Raw genomic sequence first — 17,141 nt, forward strand, 5'->3', positions numbered from 1 at the left:
GGGGCAGAGAAAGAGGGGAGAGAGAGCATCCCAAGCACTGTTAGCACAGAGCCCCACAAACTGCGAGATCATGACCTGAGCGGAAACCAAGAGTCCCACGCTTAACCGACTGAGCCGCCACGAGACCACCCCCCCCCCCACCCCCCGCCCCGGCCATTTTTAAATCCTCCTCCCCCAGCAGCCTCCCTTATAACATTGCCTTGGTGAAACTGAAAAACCAGGACCTTTGTAAGGAAAAGGAAATTCAAATGACATCCCCTTGGAGAAAAGAGACACGTGACTGCTTCTTTCTCTCCGTTGTGAATATCCCTTTTCCACCAAACCCCATTGGAACGCCTGTGGGCTTTCTGTTCCTTGCCCTCATCCCAGTGGGTTTCACCATGAAGGGGGGGCAGAAAAAGCGGATGCGGCGTCCCTCAGGTAAGAACAGCCCAGGGCTGGCGTATAACCAAGTTCTGCCACGGCACTATCCATGTTGCCATACCGCTTCGAGCTAACGCCGCGCGCAACTGCAGAATCTCAGAGGAGAAGACAGTAACATGAGACTCGTTTATTCAGGTTCACCAAACGGGTTTCCTCAGCCCTTCCCGAACACACTGATGACAACAGTGACGTATCTGGGCGCATGACTAGTGAATGCTGTGAGGAGACGCAAGCCTGGAGCCGTGGGTCGGTTGTTATCATCTGTTCAAATGATGATAATTGTACGTGTATAATGTATAAAGCGGCTTTACAGCGAGACCCTGATTTCTTTTAGACCCAATTTCCTGATACACGGGCCACTGGGCTCCTGTGAAATGCGTGGCTGGAAGGGGGCTCATTTAGTGACCGCTCAGCCAAGAGAAGGAAGCTTTGCTGTAGGTCCAGGAGGATCTCAAGCCAAAACCAAGAGGAGTCGGTGCCCGCTTCCTCAGGGCTGGTGAACGTTGAGAGGGAGTGTCATCTTCCCTGTAGTCCCCTGCCCAAGCCTGTCGGGTCTTTGGAAACCTAGAAAGGGCGGAGAAAGGGCCCTCCTGCTCTGTGGCCAGCGGATCTGCAAGGACTGAGTACAGGGGTCACAGGACCCTGACATTCCAGCCTTCACTTACTAGCTGGGAAAGAGGCCTGGAAAGTTCATCACTCCTCTCCCCAACTAAACAGAGTGATAGACACTTTTTCCTTTGGCTGTGATACAATAAGAGGGACGACCATCACCAGGTTGGAGGCCATGAAGTAACCCCCTCAGAAATGCATCGGAAATACTGCCGCGGCTCCCGGGAAGGTTCTAGAGCTCACAGCCTCTGCGAGGGACAGAATGGGGGTGGGGGGGTGGGGTGCTGCAGGCACATGCTTCCCGTGCAGTTTCCATCCGTTCCTGTACTCCTGGGCTAGCTGGCCTCAGAATTTCCATGTTGGCCTTTCTGATAGCAACTAGGAGTTGAAACGAGAGGGAAGGAGGTAAAATGCCCACGAATTCCAAGGAAAGCGAAATTAGGCTCGCCAGCTGGATTCTGAATGATTTTAGGTCCCACAGGAGGCCACGATCCTCTGACTCTTTAGACACAAATTATAACCCCCTTCAGAATGGCCTCTGTGTCCTCCCCACCCCAGGAGTCTTCTCAGCACTGTCCACATTTTGCTTCTTGCTGCAACCGTCTTCCAGAATGACAGAAGAGACTGTGTGGTACAGGGCAGAGAGGGGACTGGGCCATCTGTGCGGTCAGGCCAGGGTGTCAGAAGCCATCCTTCAGAGATCAGCACCCCCTCAGCCCCCCAGCATAGAGGACCCCAGGTTGGTACAGTACATGCACCTTGAACAAGAGGGACTTCAAGGCATCTCAACCCAAGGCAGCTTCAGACCCAAGGAAGGGTCTGTCCACGTGGGGAAAGTGCGACAGACCTTGTGCACAGTCTCGGAGGAGAGCTAGATGTTCGGGGCAGACACCTCCTGGTCGGTAAGTCCTGCTCGGGGAGGAGACAGAATCCTTGCTTCTGGTGAGGCGTGCCTTCCGCTAAGGCCATAACAGGCCAGGTCCTCCCAGAGGGCGATTTCGCAGGTAACCCCCTTCCCCCTTGCAGGAGGGAAACCTCATGGCTTTGGAACCCGAGCTGTCCCTCAGCTCAGTGGCTGAGGCACCCGAGGCTCAAAGCTGTAGTGATACTCCGGGCCAGGATGTGGGACCAGGGCATTGTGACCTCAGCAGTTCTGCACACAGAGAGGCAGTCATCCTCCCTCACCTTGGCCTGTAATCTGCACAGGACGGTGGCCTGGTCACAGGGGCCCGTGGTGGGGAGGTTGGGAAGTTAACACTCTGGCCTCCGCCATCATGTCGGCCAAGAGGGCAGAACTGAAGAAATCAAACCTGGTAAAGGACAAACGCTGCTGGACAATGTGGGGCCTCTTTGAGTCCTCACTGAATGGAGGTGTAGGGTGCGGGTGGGGGGATACAGAGAATTCTGGTGAATGCTCTGCTCTTTCTCTGTTCTGAGAGTGAAGTGGCCTCTGAGCCCGGAGGGAGGATGGGATTCATCCCTGGCCTCGGGGTGGGAAGGAAGGAGGCCTCTGCTGACTTCCTTTGGGATGAGGAGCGATGTAATAACCCTCACTACCTCCAACCACCCCCGGAGCCACGCCTCCGGGCCGGGCCGGTACCAGGCCTGCATCCACGGGCACATCTAAGGCACACAAGCACCTTATTAGATAATGCGATGAGTGCCCCCAATTTGCAGACGAGGAAGGGAGGCTCAGGGGGAATAAATAATTTGCCCGGGTGACACAGCTAGGAGGGAAGCAGGCCGAGATCAGATTGCAAGTCAATCTGTCTCCAAAGCCTGAACTAATCCACGGCTTCCATAAAGTTATCTTCAAGTGCTCTCCCTGCTCAGGCCCCCCAGCGGGGGGAGGGCTACCTGCCGACTGGGCAGGTGCGTGTTCAGAAAAGAAAGATAACCCGACAGAGTTTGGGTTGTCTTGAATCGGGTGCTGGGGGGAGGGGGCGTACATGGGCCCGAGCTCAGGTGCAGGTGGACGGGCAGGATTGGGTAGGGGGGCTCTTGAGAGGGCTGGTGTTATCCCTCCAATCCTGGTGCCTGACAGGAGGACTGCCAAACTCCTGTCTCTACAGACCAAGAACTACAAGGCAATGTGCCTGGAACTGAAGCCCGAGCCGACCAAAGTAAGAAGCTCTTTTGAGGCCATGCCGGCAGCCAGGCCTGAGACCCGTGGGGAGGTGACTTGGAGTCAGGGGTCGTTCACTGTTCCTGGTGGCCAAGACCTGTCCCAGGTGCTGGGGGATGCACTGAGAGAGAGACAAACTCTGCTCGCAAAAGTTCCCGCTTGGAATAATCTGATACAGAAACAAGGAAAATTCGGCAGTGTTACCTGCAATGCAGAGAATTGAAATAGGGAGGGCTGACTGGGTAGCTGCTGCCCACCAGGTGGTCGGGAAAGGCCCCAGGCTGGGCTGGTAGCTGAAGCACAAGACGAGGGCCGAGGGCCGACCGGAAGCCTGAGGAAGAGCAGTGTGGGCGAAGGAAGGAGCACATTCCAAGTCCCTGAGGCAGGAAGGGCCTTGGCCGTTCAGCGGGCCAGGAGGGCGGTGGTGTGAGGAGCTCAGAGGGGAGACGGTGGAGGCGGGGTCGCCAGCTCTCACCCCTGTCCTAGCCTGAAAGGAGGAACAGAAACTCGGGGGGATCTCTCCTGCCTCATCCACCCACACCTGTGACGTCCACCATTCTGTGTTTCTGTTTTCGACCAACAGACGTATGACTACAAGGGAATTAAACAAGAAGGGCTGTTTACCAAACCAGGAGGGACACAGGAGCTAAGGGTAGGTGGGGCAGCCCAGGCCGCCGGCCGCTTCCATGGTGGGTTCGCTGCTGGCATCTGTGACTAGGCTCCGGGACCACAAAATTGTACAATGAATTCTATACCCTTCACTCAGATCTCCCAAATGTTGGCATTTTACGATTCTCCCTCCCTCCCTCCCTCCCTCCCTCCCTCCCTCCCTCTCTCCCTCTCTCCCTCTCTCCCTCTCTCCCTCTCTCCCTCTCTCCCTCTCCCCCTCTCTCCCTCTCCCTCTCCCTCTCTCCCTCTCTCCCTCTCCGCATGTATTCACACACACACATACATATAAGGTATGTTTCCTGAATCATCTGAGAGCACATTTCTCTGAAATTTCAGTGCATATTGCCTGAAAACAAGAACAATCTCTTACACAGTACAATGAGCAAAATATCAAAACCAGGACATGAACATTGATTCAGTCCTTACTCTAATTGTATCAATTATTCCACTAATGTCTTTCACGACAAAAGAAAAAGACAACTCTTTTTGTGTGGGATCCAATCCAGGACCACACATGGCAGCTGGGTTCCCTGCCTCTTTAGTTTCCTTTCGTCTGGAATTCCACTTCAACCTTTGGTTTCTGGGACATTGTCATTTATGAGGATTATAGGTCATTTATCTTGTAGACCGACCCTTCATGTGGGTGGCCTGGTCCTTCCTGGTGACTAGATGCGGCTGTGCATTTTTGGGGGTCACATCACAGAAGTGAAGGTGTCCCCTTCAGGACATCATAGCGGGAGGCACGTGATGTCTGTACGGCCTGCTCCCCCCTTTTCTCAATAGCATCCTTTCTTTCCTCCCTAATGGGAGGTATTTCTCTGTTCCTCCTTATTAGCAATGCCCCATGGTCTTTCCTTACTTCCTTTTGACAGTTTCCCTTCCTAGACCTTTCCTTACTCCTTCTCTTCCCTATTTTATTTCCTCAGACTGAACTCAGGGAGGTGAAGGAAGAGCTCAAGGAAAAAATGGATGAGATCAAACAGGTAACAGGATGAGACTCTCCAGGATATGGAGGAAAAGGGGAGCTTCCAGGAAAATGCAGTGGCCAACCTTGAATAGTGAGGGCAATCAGGAATTGCGTGGAAAACGCATCAGCCCAACTCAGCCCCATCTCCTCCAGTGTTTCAGTGCCGAGCAGCTGAGGGTATCGATGTCTTGTCTGTCTGATGCTTAAGCCCAGGTTTTGAATGACAAGAACTCTCTAAGGCATCACATTGAGGGTTAGGGAGATATAGCCCTCGTGACAGAGTGAGAGGAGCTGACCAGGATGTGGGAGAAGTCAGGGACCAATTCCATTCTCCTCCCTCCTCTTCCGGGGACAAGCAGCAGAGCAGAAACTCTCTTCTTGCTTCTTTGCTGGAACCATCGGTGGCATTTGTAGGAAGGGAGGGAATGCTGAAGAAAGAAGGTGTAATTGAAGCTATGGTCTGAGCTCCACGTTGAAGCGTTGCCGTACCCAGATCTAAGCCACCCCAAGGCCCCTGGTGGTGGTCACTTAATGGTACATGCACCCTAGTCCCTTCATAGACTCCTTGGGAAGAAAGTGGCTTTAATTGGCCACTACAAGTCTGTTCCTTGAGTTTTATCCAAGAAGGAGCTGCTGCCCTTTGTTTAAAATGCCCCAGAGGGACTCTGCCTTCAGTAATACTTGCCACGCTTTTCTTCTTCAACAGATAAAGGGCATAATGGACAAGGATTTTGATAAACTCCAGGAATTCGTGGAGATTATGAAGGTAAGCATTTGCTGAGTGCCTTCCATGGGCCATTACGGCACTGGGAATTATGGAAGGCGATGCCAGACCCTGCCCTGAAGTCACTTACAATCTAGCAGAAGACCCAAACTCTATGGCAAGAGAGAATTAAACAACAAGTAAGTGCCGAGCTACAGGACAATTGGCTGTTAGTTAATCAGGAGTCTGGAGAAATGAGTCACGAATGTGGGCCGGGGTAACTAAATACTTACAGAGAAAGTGACTCTTACGGTGAGCTCTGAAGGCTACATGGGAAGCTAAATGCATATCTAACCAAAAGCCCAGTAAGATTAGTTTTGAACTCAGCAATTACTAAGAGGACCACCTAGACTCTAGAATAGTGGTTCTCAGGGTGCCTGGGTGGCTCAGTCAGTTAAGCGTCCGACTTCAGTTCAGGTCACGATCTCATGGTTTGTGGGTTCAAGCCCCGTGTCGGGCTCTGTGCTGACAGCTCAGAGCCTGGAGCCTGTTTTGGATTCTGTGTCTCCCTCTGTCTCTGCTCCTCCCTTGCTTGCGCTCTGTCTCTCTCTCTCAAAAATAAATAAACATTAAAGAAAATGTTTAGAACAGTGGTTCTCAAACTGAGGGTTGATGGGGGGTGGGAGATGGGTACTGAGGAGGGCACCTTTTGGGATGAGCACTGGGTGTTGTATGGAAACCAATTTGACAATAAATTTCAAAAAAAAAAAAAAAAAAGAATAGTGGTTCTCAAACCTTGATGTGTTTTGGAATTGCCTGGAGCACAAATAAAGAAAATAGGGCCCAGATCCTTTTTGGAGGAGGCTTGGACCCTTGAATTTTTCTCACATTTCCTAAGTGAAAATTTGAGAACCACTGATGTAGAAGCATAAATAGGCAAAAGCAGATAGCTTTACATTTTTAAGAGTTATAAAGGGGTACTACCCCTACCAGATATATAAAGTTCACATAAAGCCACAATAATCTTGTCTAGATAACCAGCCGCATGAACAAAACCAGGGTAGATAACCTTGTCACCACCTCTGTGCCAGGGACACGCTAAGAATCACTTGCCAGGATTTTAAACATCTGTATACCCAGGCCTGGTCCAGATGAACTGAATAAAAATCTCCAGGCTGGGCCACAGTTGCTTCAAACTCTCAAAGTGATTCTGAGCTTTCCCCTGGATAAGAACCAGATCTTAAGTAGCTGTAGTTACCAACCTTGGCTGTACATTGCAGTCACCTGTACTGTGGCTTTGACCTTGTACCCAGCTGCACCCCATAACAATGAAATCAAAACCTCTTGAGATGATGAGGTCCAGGCATGAGTAGTTTTTAAAGATCACCAGGTGATTCCATTGTATGCCGAAGGTTGGGCAGCACAGCTCTATACAATTTCAAAGACAATAAGGATGATTTTTTAAATGTTAGTGAGAAGGAAAGGATTATATATTAAGAACTGTGATTATATGAAGAAAAACTTAGTTAACACTGTAAAAACTGAAATGGTGCATAGAGTGAATTTAAATAATAAAAACCAATAAGAATAAGTTATATATGAATATTTAACTGTATGGTCTAAAAAGATGTACAATGGAAGAAATCACTAAGGAAATATTGATATATTTAACAATAGAAAAAATTTAAAAATGGTAACAGCAAAGCACCATATACAGAATTAAGAAGCAAACAGTTTGAAGGAAATAATTTTCCACAAATATGATAAACATTGATAAAAGTTTTTTTTAATCTATAACTTACAAATCTCACACAAATCAGTAAGAACCAAATAGGAAAATGGGCAAAGGGTATGAGGAAACAATCCACAAAAGAGAATACAACTAAAATGCAGTAAATATATTTAAAAGGTTTACCTCATGAATAATCAATGAAATGCCAAATGGGAACAATACTTAAGTCATTGTCACATTCAAATAGATGAACTTTTAATTTATGACAGTTATAGAACAGGGCAGGAATGCTCTTATGCTGCTGACCAGAGTATAGGCTTGTGCAAAACTGGAAAGGAATTAGAAAATAGAAATCAAAAAATATCAAACCACTTGACCTATTAATTCCATTTCCCAGAATTTAGCCTATAAAAATAATCAGAAACACTAGCATGAGTATCTGTAAAAAGATATTCATCGCAGGATCATTGTATATAATAGCAAAAATTTGGAAACCACAATTTTCAACAGTAGAAGAATAGCCAAATAAATTATGGTATATCCACAGAATGAAAACTAGGAACTACTGGAGAAAATGTTTATAGGCACACCTGGCTGGCTCAGTTGGTAGACATGTGACTCTTGATCAAGAGGTTATGAGTTCAAGGCCCACACTGGGCATGGAGCTTACTTTAAAAAAATTGGGGCACCTGGGTGGCTCAGTCAGTTAAACATCTGACTCTTGGTTTCGGCTCAGGTCATGATCTCATGGTTCGTGAGTTGAAACCCCATATCAGGCTGCACGCTGACACTATGGAGCCCTCTTGGGATTCTCTCTCTCTCTCTCTCTCTCTCTCTCTCTCTGTCTCTGCCCCTCCTTCATTCACTCTCTCTATCTCTCTCTCAAAAATAAATAAATAAACTTAAAAATTTTTTTAAATTAAGAGCAATGCCATGATTGGGTTAGATGTTAACATTAAGGGGAAACTTAATGAAATGAAAGGCATGTGGGAACTCTTTGTACTATCTTTGCAATTCTCAGTAAGTCCCAAGTTATTTTGATATAAAAAGCTTATTTAAAAAAAAAGAATGCTTATAATGAGAAGTATGCTTATAATGAAAAGCAAGATACAAGCAATCTATATAGGCTGATCTCAGTTAAGTGGGGGAAAATAGCAAAGTAAATATTTAGAAAAAAGACTGGAAAGAAATACACCAAAGGGGTTAATAACAGTTATGGCGAGGTGATGAGATTAATTTACTTTTATATTCCTCTATATTGTCCAAATTTTCTACAAAGGGCATGTATTATCTCTATATTAAAATGCAAACACAGTAAGTGTTTTGTTAGTGGGCAGGACTGGGTATGGAAAGGCACAAAGGAGGCTATTTTGGGCACGGGAACAGCTTGCACACAGCATGGAAGCAGGATGAACGTGAAGTGTATCATGGTCAGTGGGGAGATCAGTCATAAAAGTGGGATCATCCGGGAAAACTGTGAGAAATAAAATGGAATGGGCACAAAGGTGGTAGATAATGAAGGCTTTTGAAAGACAGGCGGACAGATTGGGACTTGGTTGTGTAAGCAGTAAGAGGCCTCTGGAGATTCTTAATCAAAGAACATGCTAGAAGCAGCACTTCAGAAAGGCTGAGCAGGCAGCTGTTTGCAAGGTGGGCTCGGGGGTGGGGGGAGCCGGGAGAGCAGGGTTGGGGGCTGTCTGGAGCTAGAATATCAGGCAGGAAGCCACGTTCCCACTCAAGATGAGGAATGCTGGACTAGGTGTAGGAAGAGAAGGGAAATGGTAAATCTGAAAGATGCACTGAAGGAAAAATAACATTTTTGATGATCGACTCAACATAGAGAATGAAGGAGAAGCAAGTGTCCATGACCCCAACAGGCAATCTGGACAGTTAGAAGAAAGTGGTGACAGTGACAAGGACAGTTGGCAAACAGATTTAGAAGAGAAAATGAGGAGATCACTTCAGGACATGAGTTTGAAGTAACAGTGACACTTCTAAGAATAAGGGACATTTGGACTCTGATTTTTCGAAACCAGGGGGCATTTTTCACATCAAGGATATTTTCACTCTATTTATGAATACAGATGTCTTATCCAAAATGTATACCACCACTTAAAAATACTTTTCAAGAAGTGGGGGGGGGGGGGGGTGGTGGCGCCTTGGTGGCTAGGTTGGTTAAGCGTCCTACCTCATGATCTCATGGTTTGTGAGTTCGGGTCCGGCATCAGGCTCTGTGGTGTCAGTGCAGAGCCCCCTTCAGACTTTCCATTCCCCTCTCTCTGCCCATACTGCTCACGCATTCTCTCTCTCAAAAATAAACATAAAAAAAAATGCTTTTCAAGAAGCTATTTTTTGAAATCATCTCCACCCATACAGTATAATTCCTTGATCAGTTTTCTACCACACTTCAGTAAACTGTTGCCAAATCTTTCATTTTTTATTAGAATTATTTTCCTTGAAGCAATTTATTTTTCATGGGTATTTTATAATGTTCAAGCCAACCTTGTGTTTGTCCATAACAGATACGGTTGACGATGGTATCTGTCATCTTAGACATTCTTTGATGACCACTATTTCTATTCCCATGTCTCCAGATCAAACTTTACAGATCTTAACTCACCAAGAAGATTTTACTATTCTTTCAGTTCTTAGTAAATAATAAATGTGAGGGGCCAGTTGAAGTAATGTCAGTTTTATTTTATGCTGACCACTTCTGCCAGAAATTGGGTAAAAGATGAAGCAAACGTGCATGTGCAGAATCTGGGTGCACAGCAGGGGTCAAAACACTGGAGCCAAAAGTGCCTTTGCGGGGGAGGGTCACAAGATTCGTCTTCTTGCCTCCATCACTTCATAGGCCTTGAGCCAGAGCCAGGGCATAAGGGTCTCATCCAGGTGTGGGATCAGGTCAAAGCCTTCCTGTCCTCTGACTCATCTGGAAACTTTGGATAAGCCCCTAATGACCCTGCCTGTGCTTTGGCCTCATCCTGGAATGGGGGCGGGGAAAGGGAGAGGTGGCACGTGTCACCCAAGGCCGGTGAGGATTCCCGAGAAAGGAAGACGCTGAGGTGATCTCTGAGTGGTTGGCAGCTAGAGGCAAGAAGAAAGGATTTCAGACGCCCTTCAGGATGATAAGGCTAAGCTTTGACTTTTCTCCTGAAGGAAATGCAGAAGGATATGGATGAGAAGATGGATGTTTTAATAAATATGCACAAGAGCAGCCAGTAAGTGTGACCTGCACCCGTCTCTCTTCGTCCCTGAGGCATCTCCTCCCTTCACTTTGCTAAGCGTCCTCGGGCTCAGAGGACCCTCAGACTCTTCAAGGACCTGTCTTGGTTTCTCTTCCCCCAATGGCTTGGATGTCAGGGCCCTCCGTGGCCGCCCACACTGTGGTTATCTCCCTGTCGTGTTGGAAATCGTCCTCCCAGCTCTGCCCCTCCCTAACTCCCTCCCCCAGTCCCCTTAGAAGAGGTCCAGAGGAGCAGCGGGAGTTCAGGCTGACGGCAAAGACGGACACAGACCCACAGCTCCGGCTCAAGAAAGTGGGTGGAGCTGATGGAATGCCACTCACTCTCCACGAGCAGATGATGGCACTTCAGAAACCAAAAAAGGACCCACTGGATTCCCTTCATCAAGGCAGGACCTGCTGCGTAAGTGAAGCCTGACTCCCCCCCCCCCCCCCCCACGCTGGTGTGCCCCTCCAGGCTCCTGCCCTGCCCTGACCGTCCTAGGCCCTCTCACTCCCTTACCTCCTGCTCTAAAGGGACGGGTTCCACCCCTCTGCTGGCCCCAGATGCCTCCCTAGCCCAGAGCCCCCTCCGGGGGCTTGTCCTCTAAGCCTGGGGAGAGTCCTAAGCCGTGACCAAGTGAACCTCAACCCTGGAGGTGCCCACTGCCAAGCGCCAACATCTTGCTCCGCCCTTTCCTATAGCAAGACCCCATGAGGTGCCTAGCAGGCGGCCATCTTGGACCAGGGGAAAATGATCTTTCTTGTGCCGTTTCTTTTTCCCTCTACAGGAAAGATGTTTGTTGTGTGCCCAAAAGAACAACTACAGTCAGGGGTAGGTAGACCCATTCGAGAAGTCCTTGTCCCAGTCGGGTGCCCCATCCTCCCAGAGGCAGTGTGCTCAGGCTGCATTTGCCTCCAGTCCCCCCCGACGGTGGTGAGACGCTGCCCCCCGACCTCATCCACTCCGTCATAGAGGACATGGCACGAGGCCAGAGGGCCCGGGTCCCCCAGCCTGGAGGCTGCAGCCCAGAGGCTCCTGCGGGGAGGGGAGCCTCGCCAGCAGCTCGCTGACCCTGCCTCAGGTTCCTGCCTTTCTCGTCCTCTAGCAGAAAACTTCCATGCCATTCCTGGGCACCCTTTTCATCCTTGGCATCTGGAGCTGCTTTCTGATTTATCTGTGCTTCAAGCCCTATGCGGGGGAAGGTGTGCTTCCAACCTAGAGCCACCACAGAGCCCACCGGCAGCCCCGGCCCTTCCTCTCCACTCCTTGAGCTGGCCCTCTGACACGCCACCCCGCCCCAGGCCTCCTCCCACCCGGAGATTAAAACCCTCACTTTAAAGCCAAAGCACGTATCGTCATTTGGAATATCAGCCCCAGACTTCATTGTGCAAGAATGTCACTTTTTTGTTTCTAAATCCCCATATTTCAGACGCCAAGCCCTCTTCCTGCTTCCTGTTGGATTAGTGGGAAATTCTATCTTGGTCATTCTCAGGGTCATCTCCGCCCCCCACCCCCCCCACCTCCCTTCCTCTGCCTAGTTCTGCAAAGGTCTCAGGTCAAAAGAGAGGGGGGAGGCCACAAAGGTAACAGCTGCCATTCTGTGGGGTGCAGGAGAGACCTCCAGTGTCCTACATACCTGTGCCCCCTGTGTTCTTAGCTCCTGCACTGTGTGTGTGGTGTGTGTGTGGGACCCAAGAGTCTTGGGTGAGTGGGGGACCCCAAGCCCAGGGTCTAGCCTGCTCTGCTTCCCTCTGAGGTTTTGTCATGGAGCAGAGCCTAGGGCCCCACTGCTCATAGGAACTTGGTCCCCTTTGTGGGCTCTGGGGATCCACCCTCCTACCCTCCTGAAGGTCTCCTGTTCCCCAACCCAAAAGGAGACCTATCCCTTCAGAGTCCTTAGGTCTTCACAAAGGCTCAAAAGGAGCCAGTGACCTTCACCTGCTCCCCTCTTTGTCCTGCCCCAAATCCCCTCCCTTGGCCACTAGCTTGAAATGAGAGTAAAGAAAGATACAGAGAAAATAGTATCTCAGTAAACTCTCCTGTCATGAGTGTGATTTTTGGGGTTTAGTTTAATGGAGGAGGAATTAATAGGATTCCGTATTTTATTTAACACCAGCTTGCTTTCTTCTTTTTTTAAATGTTTATTTATTTTTGAAAGAGAGAGAGAGAGCATGAGCTGGAGGAGGCAGGGGGATGGGCAGAAAGACAGGGAGACAGAATCCGAAGTAGGCTCTAGGCTCTGAGCTGTCAGCACTGAGCCTGATGTAGGGCCCAAACCCACGAACCACAAGATCGTGACCTGAGCCAGGTTCAGTTGGTTAACCAGCTGAGCCACCCGGAGGGCCCCTCACACCAGCTTTCTTGTTTCATCTCTTTGCTAAGCTGGCTGCTTAGACTTTTAGCCAGTCTAGTGAATAATTGACCAAGTTGTTAATGGCTACGTAGTAATGAGTGATGTGTTGGGCTTCTGACTTATATTTAACAAACAAAAACCAAAACAAAGCCTAGGACTTGCCCTCAAGGAGCTTATAGCTAGTAAGTAAACATAGTGTATTAAACATAGTAAACATGTGTATTAAAAAATATAGACCATATGACAACAAGGACAGTAACTATAGCGTGTGATGAAAGCAGAAATGAGTTAGAAATGGGAAAAAGGAGAAGGGCGTATGTAGAGCATGTCCATTTCCTGCTGCGGTAACAGATTACCACACGGTTAATGGCTTGAGACAACACAAGATGGGTCCAAAATGGGTCTCCCGGGGCTAACCTCAAGGTGTTGGCACGCCTGCATTCCTTCTGGAGGCTCCAGGGGAGAATATGCTTGTCTTTTCCGGCTCCTACGGGCTGCCTGCATCCTTTGGCATATGGCCCCTTCCATGTTCAAAGCCAGCAATGGCCAGCTGCGTCTCTCTCATTCTGTATCACTCTGACCCTGATTCATCTTCTGCCTTCTCTTCCACTTTTCAGGCCCCTTGTGATTATGCTGGGCCTGCCTAATCATAATCATAAGGATAATAATTACCTTAAAGTAATAAGTTAAAGTCAGCTAATGAACAACCTTACTTCCCCTTTGCTGTGTAACATAACGTATTCACGGGTTCTAGGGATTAGAACACGCACATCTTTGGGGGCTGCTATTCTGCCAACACAAGGGACTCCAGAGACCCTGTCCCTTGACCTCCAAACCTTCAAACGCTTGGGAACACTGCATTGTGTAGTTCTGTGCTGTCATAATAGGCCCACAAATCCTCTGATACTCTTTCAAGAGGAGCCTAATTCCTCTCCCCTCAAGTGAGGGCTGGACATAGTGACTCACTCCCAATGAACAGAATATGGCGGAAGTGACGGCCTGTTACTTCCAAGACTCAATCATAAAAGACCCGGTGGCTTCATCTTGCTGTCTCTTGGATACCCAGCTTGGGTGAAGCTCGCAGCCATGTAGTAATGATGTCCAAGTGGTCCTCTGGAATGGGCCACAGGGCAAGGCACTGAGACCTGCTGCCAATAGCTACGGGGCAGGTCAGCTGCAGCCCTAGAGCCTTCAGGTGGCAGCGGCCCCCACCAACATCTTGACTGCAACCTTCTGAAAAGACCCTGAGCCAGAACCACCCAGTTCCAAATTCCTGACCCGCGGAAACTGCGACGTAATAAATGCTTGTTGGTTTAAGTTGCTAGGTTTTGAGATGATTTGTTAGCAATGATCATACACGTGCATACCTCCTGTTCATTTTTTTTTTATTGTTTTTTAACGTTTATTTATTATTGAGAGACAGAGCATGAGCCGGGTGGGGGGGTGGGGGGGGCGGGGCAGAGAGAGAGGAGGAGACACAGAATTGGAAACAGGCTCCAGGCTCTGAGCTGTCAGTACAGAGCCCGATGCGGGGCTCAAACCCACAAACCACGAGATCATGACCTGAGCCGAAGTCGGAACCGACTGAGCCACCCAGGCGCCCACCTCCTGTTCATTTTTTAATGACTTCAAAAATTGAGGCATAAAGCGTATGGTTATGTACAATTCGATGAATTTTTATATCTGTATACATCACTGACATTATTCTAGAACATCTCCAGCACCTTTGTCCCATCCATACCTAGCCTGCTCCCAGGTTACCACTATTCTGATCTTTATCCGCACAGGTTATTTTGCCTGTCTTTGAACTTGATTTATAGATGGAATCCTATAGGTATTTTCTTATTTCTTTTGCTCAAAATTATGTCTGTGTAACTCATGCATACCGTTGTGTGAGTAGCAATTGTTCATTATTTTGTAATTGCTCTGCGGTTTTCATTTTGTGAATACACCATAATTTACTTACCCATTCTCCTAGTGGTGGCCCAGATGATTCTCTAAACAGGCTAAGTAAAAGCAATTTTCCCCATTGCCCTCTGTGCATTTGCCCTGTCTGTAAACACCTTCTCTGATCCCTGGTGCCCTGCAGGTCACCTTACGCCCTCTTTTTTTCCCCAACGACAACAAAAAATATTTGCTTTATTAGACTGAAGAAAACCTCAAGGCTTGAACTTGAGCCCTGACCTGTCACCAAAGCTCGGATCTACCTGTCTATCTAAGCCCTGGCCATTGTGTCAAACTCAGTATAGCCAAAATCAGAATCCTCACTTCTGCACCCAAATCCCTTCTCTGCCTGACTTCCTGACAGGGGTCCTTGTCCTTGCTCAGTGTCCTGGACCCTGGGGCACAGGAGGATCTCTAGACAAGGGATGGACCTTTTCTCCCACCAGGGTTGTCTTCAACCCTTCCAGCTACCTGTCTGCCTGGCACCCTGTCTTCGACTTCCCAGGGGGAAATCTCACATGCCATAGAGCTCAGAACCCCTGCCTGAGAAGTCATGTCTGTGGCTTATTTTCCCAAAGCTCTTTTGGCGGTTTTAGGATTTCTGAGAACATGGGCAAAGACCCTATGACAGGCGGGCAGTGGCTTCTTTCCTTTTTACCCTGCTCTCGATCACTCCCTCCATGATATATCTTTGATGGCTCTCAGGACCTTCTCTGAGAGCTAAGGATGAAAGAAGAGTGTGGGCTTCTTCGGGGCAGGGACTCCAGCATTCATTTGTTACCCAACCCCCGGCCACGTGACAGGTGTGTGGACGTGTGGCTAGCGTTCCCTGTTTCTGACATTGGTGCCACTCAGTCATTCAAGTCTTAACACTTTGTCTCTCTCTCTCCCTCCCATAGCAAATGAGCTACCAATTCCCAAAAGCAATCTTTCTAACATTTCCAATGTCCATTCTAGAATCCTCCAATTCCCATACATACTCTAACCCAGGCTCTTAGCATCTGGATTCTAAACCACTTACAGTAGCTTCTGACCCACTAGTTTCTTCCAACCTGGAATGCGTTGTGCGGATACCATTTCCAGATATTTGGTCCTTAGCCACTGCTTTCTACTCCAACACTGTCCCTTGCTCAAAAATCTTCAGTGCCCACTACTCATGGGATTAATATCCAGACTCCTCAACTTGTTGTTCTAGACCTTGCATTTTGTTAAAAAAAAAATTAATGTTTACTATTTATTTTTGAGACAGAGAGCACACAGAATCCGAAGCAGCCTCCAGGCCTGAGCTGTCAGAACAGAGCCCGACACAGGGCTCAAACCCATGAAACATGAGATCGTGAACTGAGCTGAAGTCAGATGCTCAACCGACTGAACCACCCAGGTGCCCCTTGACCGTGCATTTCTGATCTGATCTTAGGTGTCTGAACTTTTCTCCCCCCTTCCCATCTGTAAGCCTATACTCTAGATCCCACATGGGCCCTGCACATCCCACTCTCACACCCCCTGCCTTTGCTCACCTCATTCTCCCACCTCCATGAGCCCCCGCCGTCCCTTCTGGACCTGCCCCACTCAGCTCCTCAAGGACCCAGTGACCAGGCTGCTCAGCCACTCAGAGACCTTTCCCACCTGCTTACTGGTTCCAGCCTGCATGTCTCCTCTCCCTGCAGTTTGTCGGTTTCTGGAGCCAGCGCTTATGTGGTCTTCATTCGTCTTCGTCCCCAGCATGGAGGTCAGAGCCCTGCACTTGTCAGGTTCTTAGGAAATGTTTGTCACCTCAACTTTTGCTGCATAGGCTGAGCTGGCTTCTTAACCCCCTCCAGGACTTGCAGCCTTGGCCCTATGACCCCAGTGGGGGGCTTCTCCTGCATGGATCCCCCCAAGACTGAGCAGGCTCTGGGCAGGTGCTGAGAGAACTCTTTGGACTCTCCCTCCAGATTTCCATCCCAGGTCATGTCGGGAACTATACTTATGTGACTGTGCCCTGTGTTCAGTTTGGCTCATGAGACAGGGAAGGTTCCCTCTTGAGACTTGACTTTTGCAGCCAAATTCCCCTCAATGTGTTTTCAAACCTAAGCAGATGCCAGTTTTAAGAAGTAAAGCAAGGTCGTCAGGGAAACAGGGCTTCCAGGAGTAACAGAAGTGCTGAGTCTTCTCTGTGCAAATGATCTGCAGTGCCGATCAAGTCCCGGGGACTGGTGACGGTGGCCCTGCAGTCCCTGTCCCCTGACTCTTCCCAAGCTCCCCTCTGCCGCATTTCCATGTCACCCAATGCAGAGGCAGCAGAAGGACAACAGTGTGTGCTGAGGGGACACGTTTGCCCGGCTGTCAAACAGCTGTCACATCTGCCCTTGGGAATGGACCTTCTGGGAGCCCAAGCTGTCATTCCTGC

General features: G+C 48.9%; 1 protein-coding gene across 6 annotated transcripts; it reads left to right on the forward strand.

Moving 5' to 3' along the window:
- Positions 1-2,194: 2,194 nt before the first annotated feature.
- On the forward strand, positions 2,195-11,800 carry TEX35 (testis expressed 35). 6 transcript variants are annotated; one of them, XM_042925751.1, is made up of 9 exons: positions 2,195-2,345; positions 3,105-3,209; positions 3,741-3,809; positions 4,753-4,809; positions 5,500-5,559; positions 10,388-10,449; positions 10,683-10,875; positions 11,243-11,286; positions 11,537-11,800. In XM_042925751.1, the coding sequence occupies exons 1-9, from the start codon at positions 2,307-2,309 to the stop codon at positions 11,622-11,624; spliced, it is 717 nt and encodes a 238-aa protein (XP_042781685.1). In that variant the 5' UTR covers positions 2,195-2,306; the 3' UTR covers positions 11,625-11,800. The 6 variants fall into 6 exon arrangements, with proteins under 6 accessions (XP_042781685.1, XP_042781687.1, XP_042781682.1 ...); XM_042925753.1 differs by having other exon boundaries at positions 3,105-3,155; XM_042925748.1 differs by having other exon boundaries at positions 2,197-2,345; positions 3,105-3,263.
- The last annotated feature ends 5,341 nt before the right edge of the window (positions 11,801-17,141 follow it).

Source organism: Panthera leo, chromosome F3, assembly GCF_018350215.1.
Source record: "Panthera leo isolate Ple1 chromosome F3, P.leo_Ple1_pat1.1, whole genome shotgun sequence".
Taxonomy (NCBI): Eukaryota; Metazoa; Chordata; class Mammalia; order Carnivora; family Felidae; genus Panthera; species Panthera leo.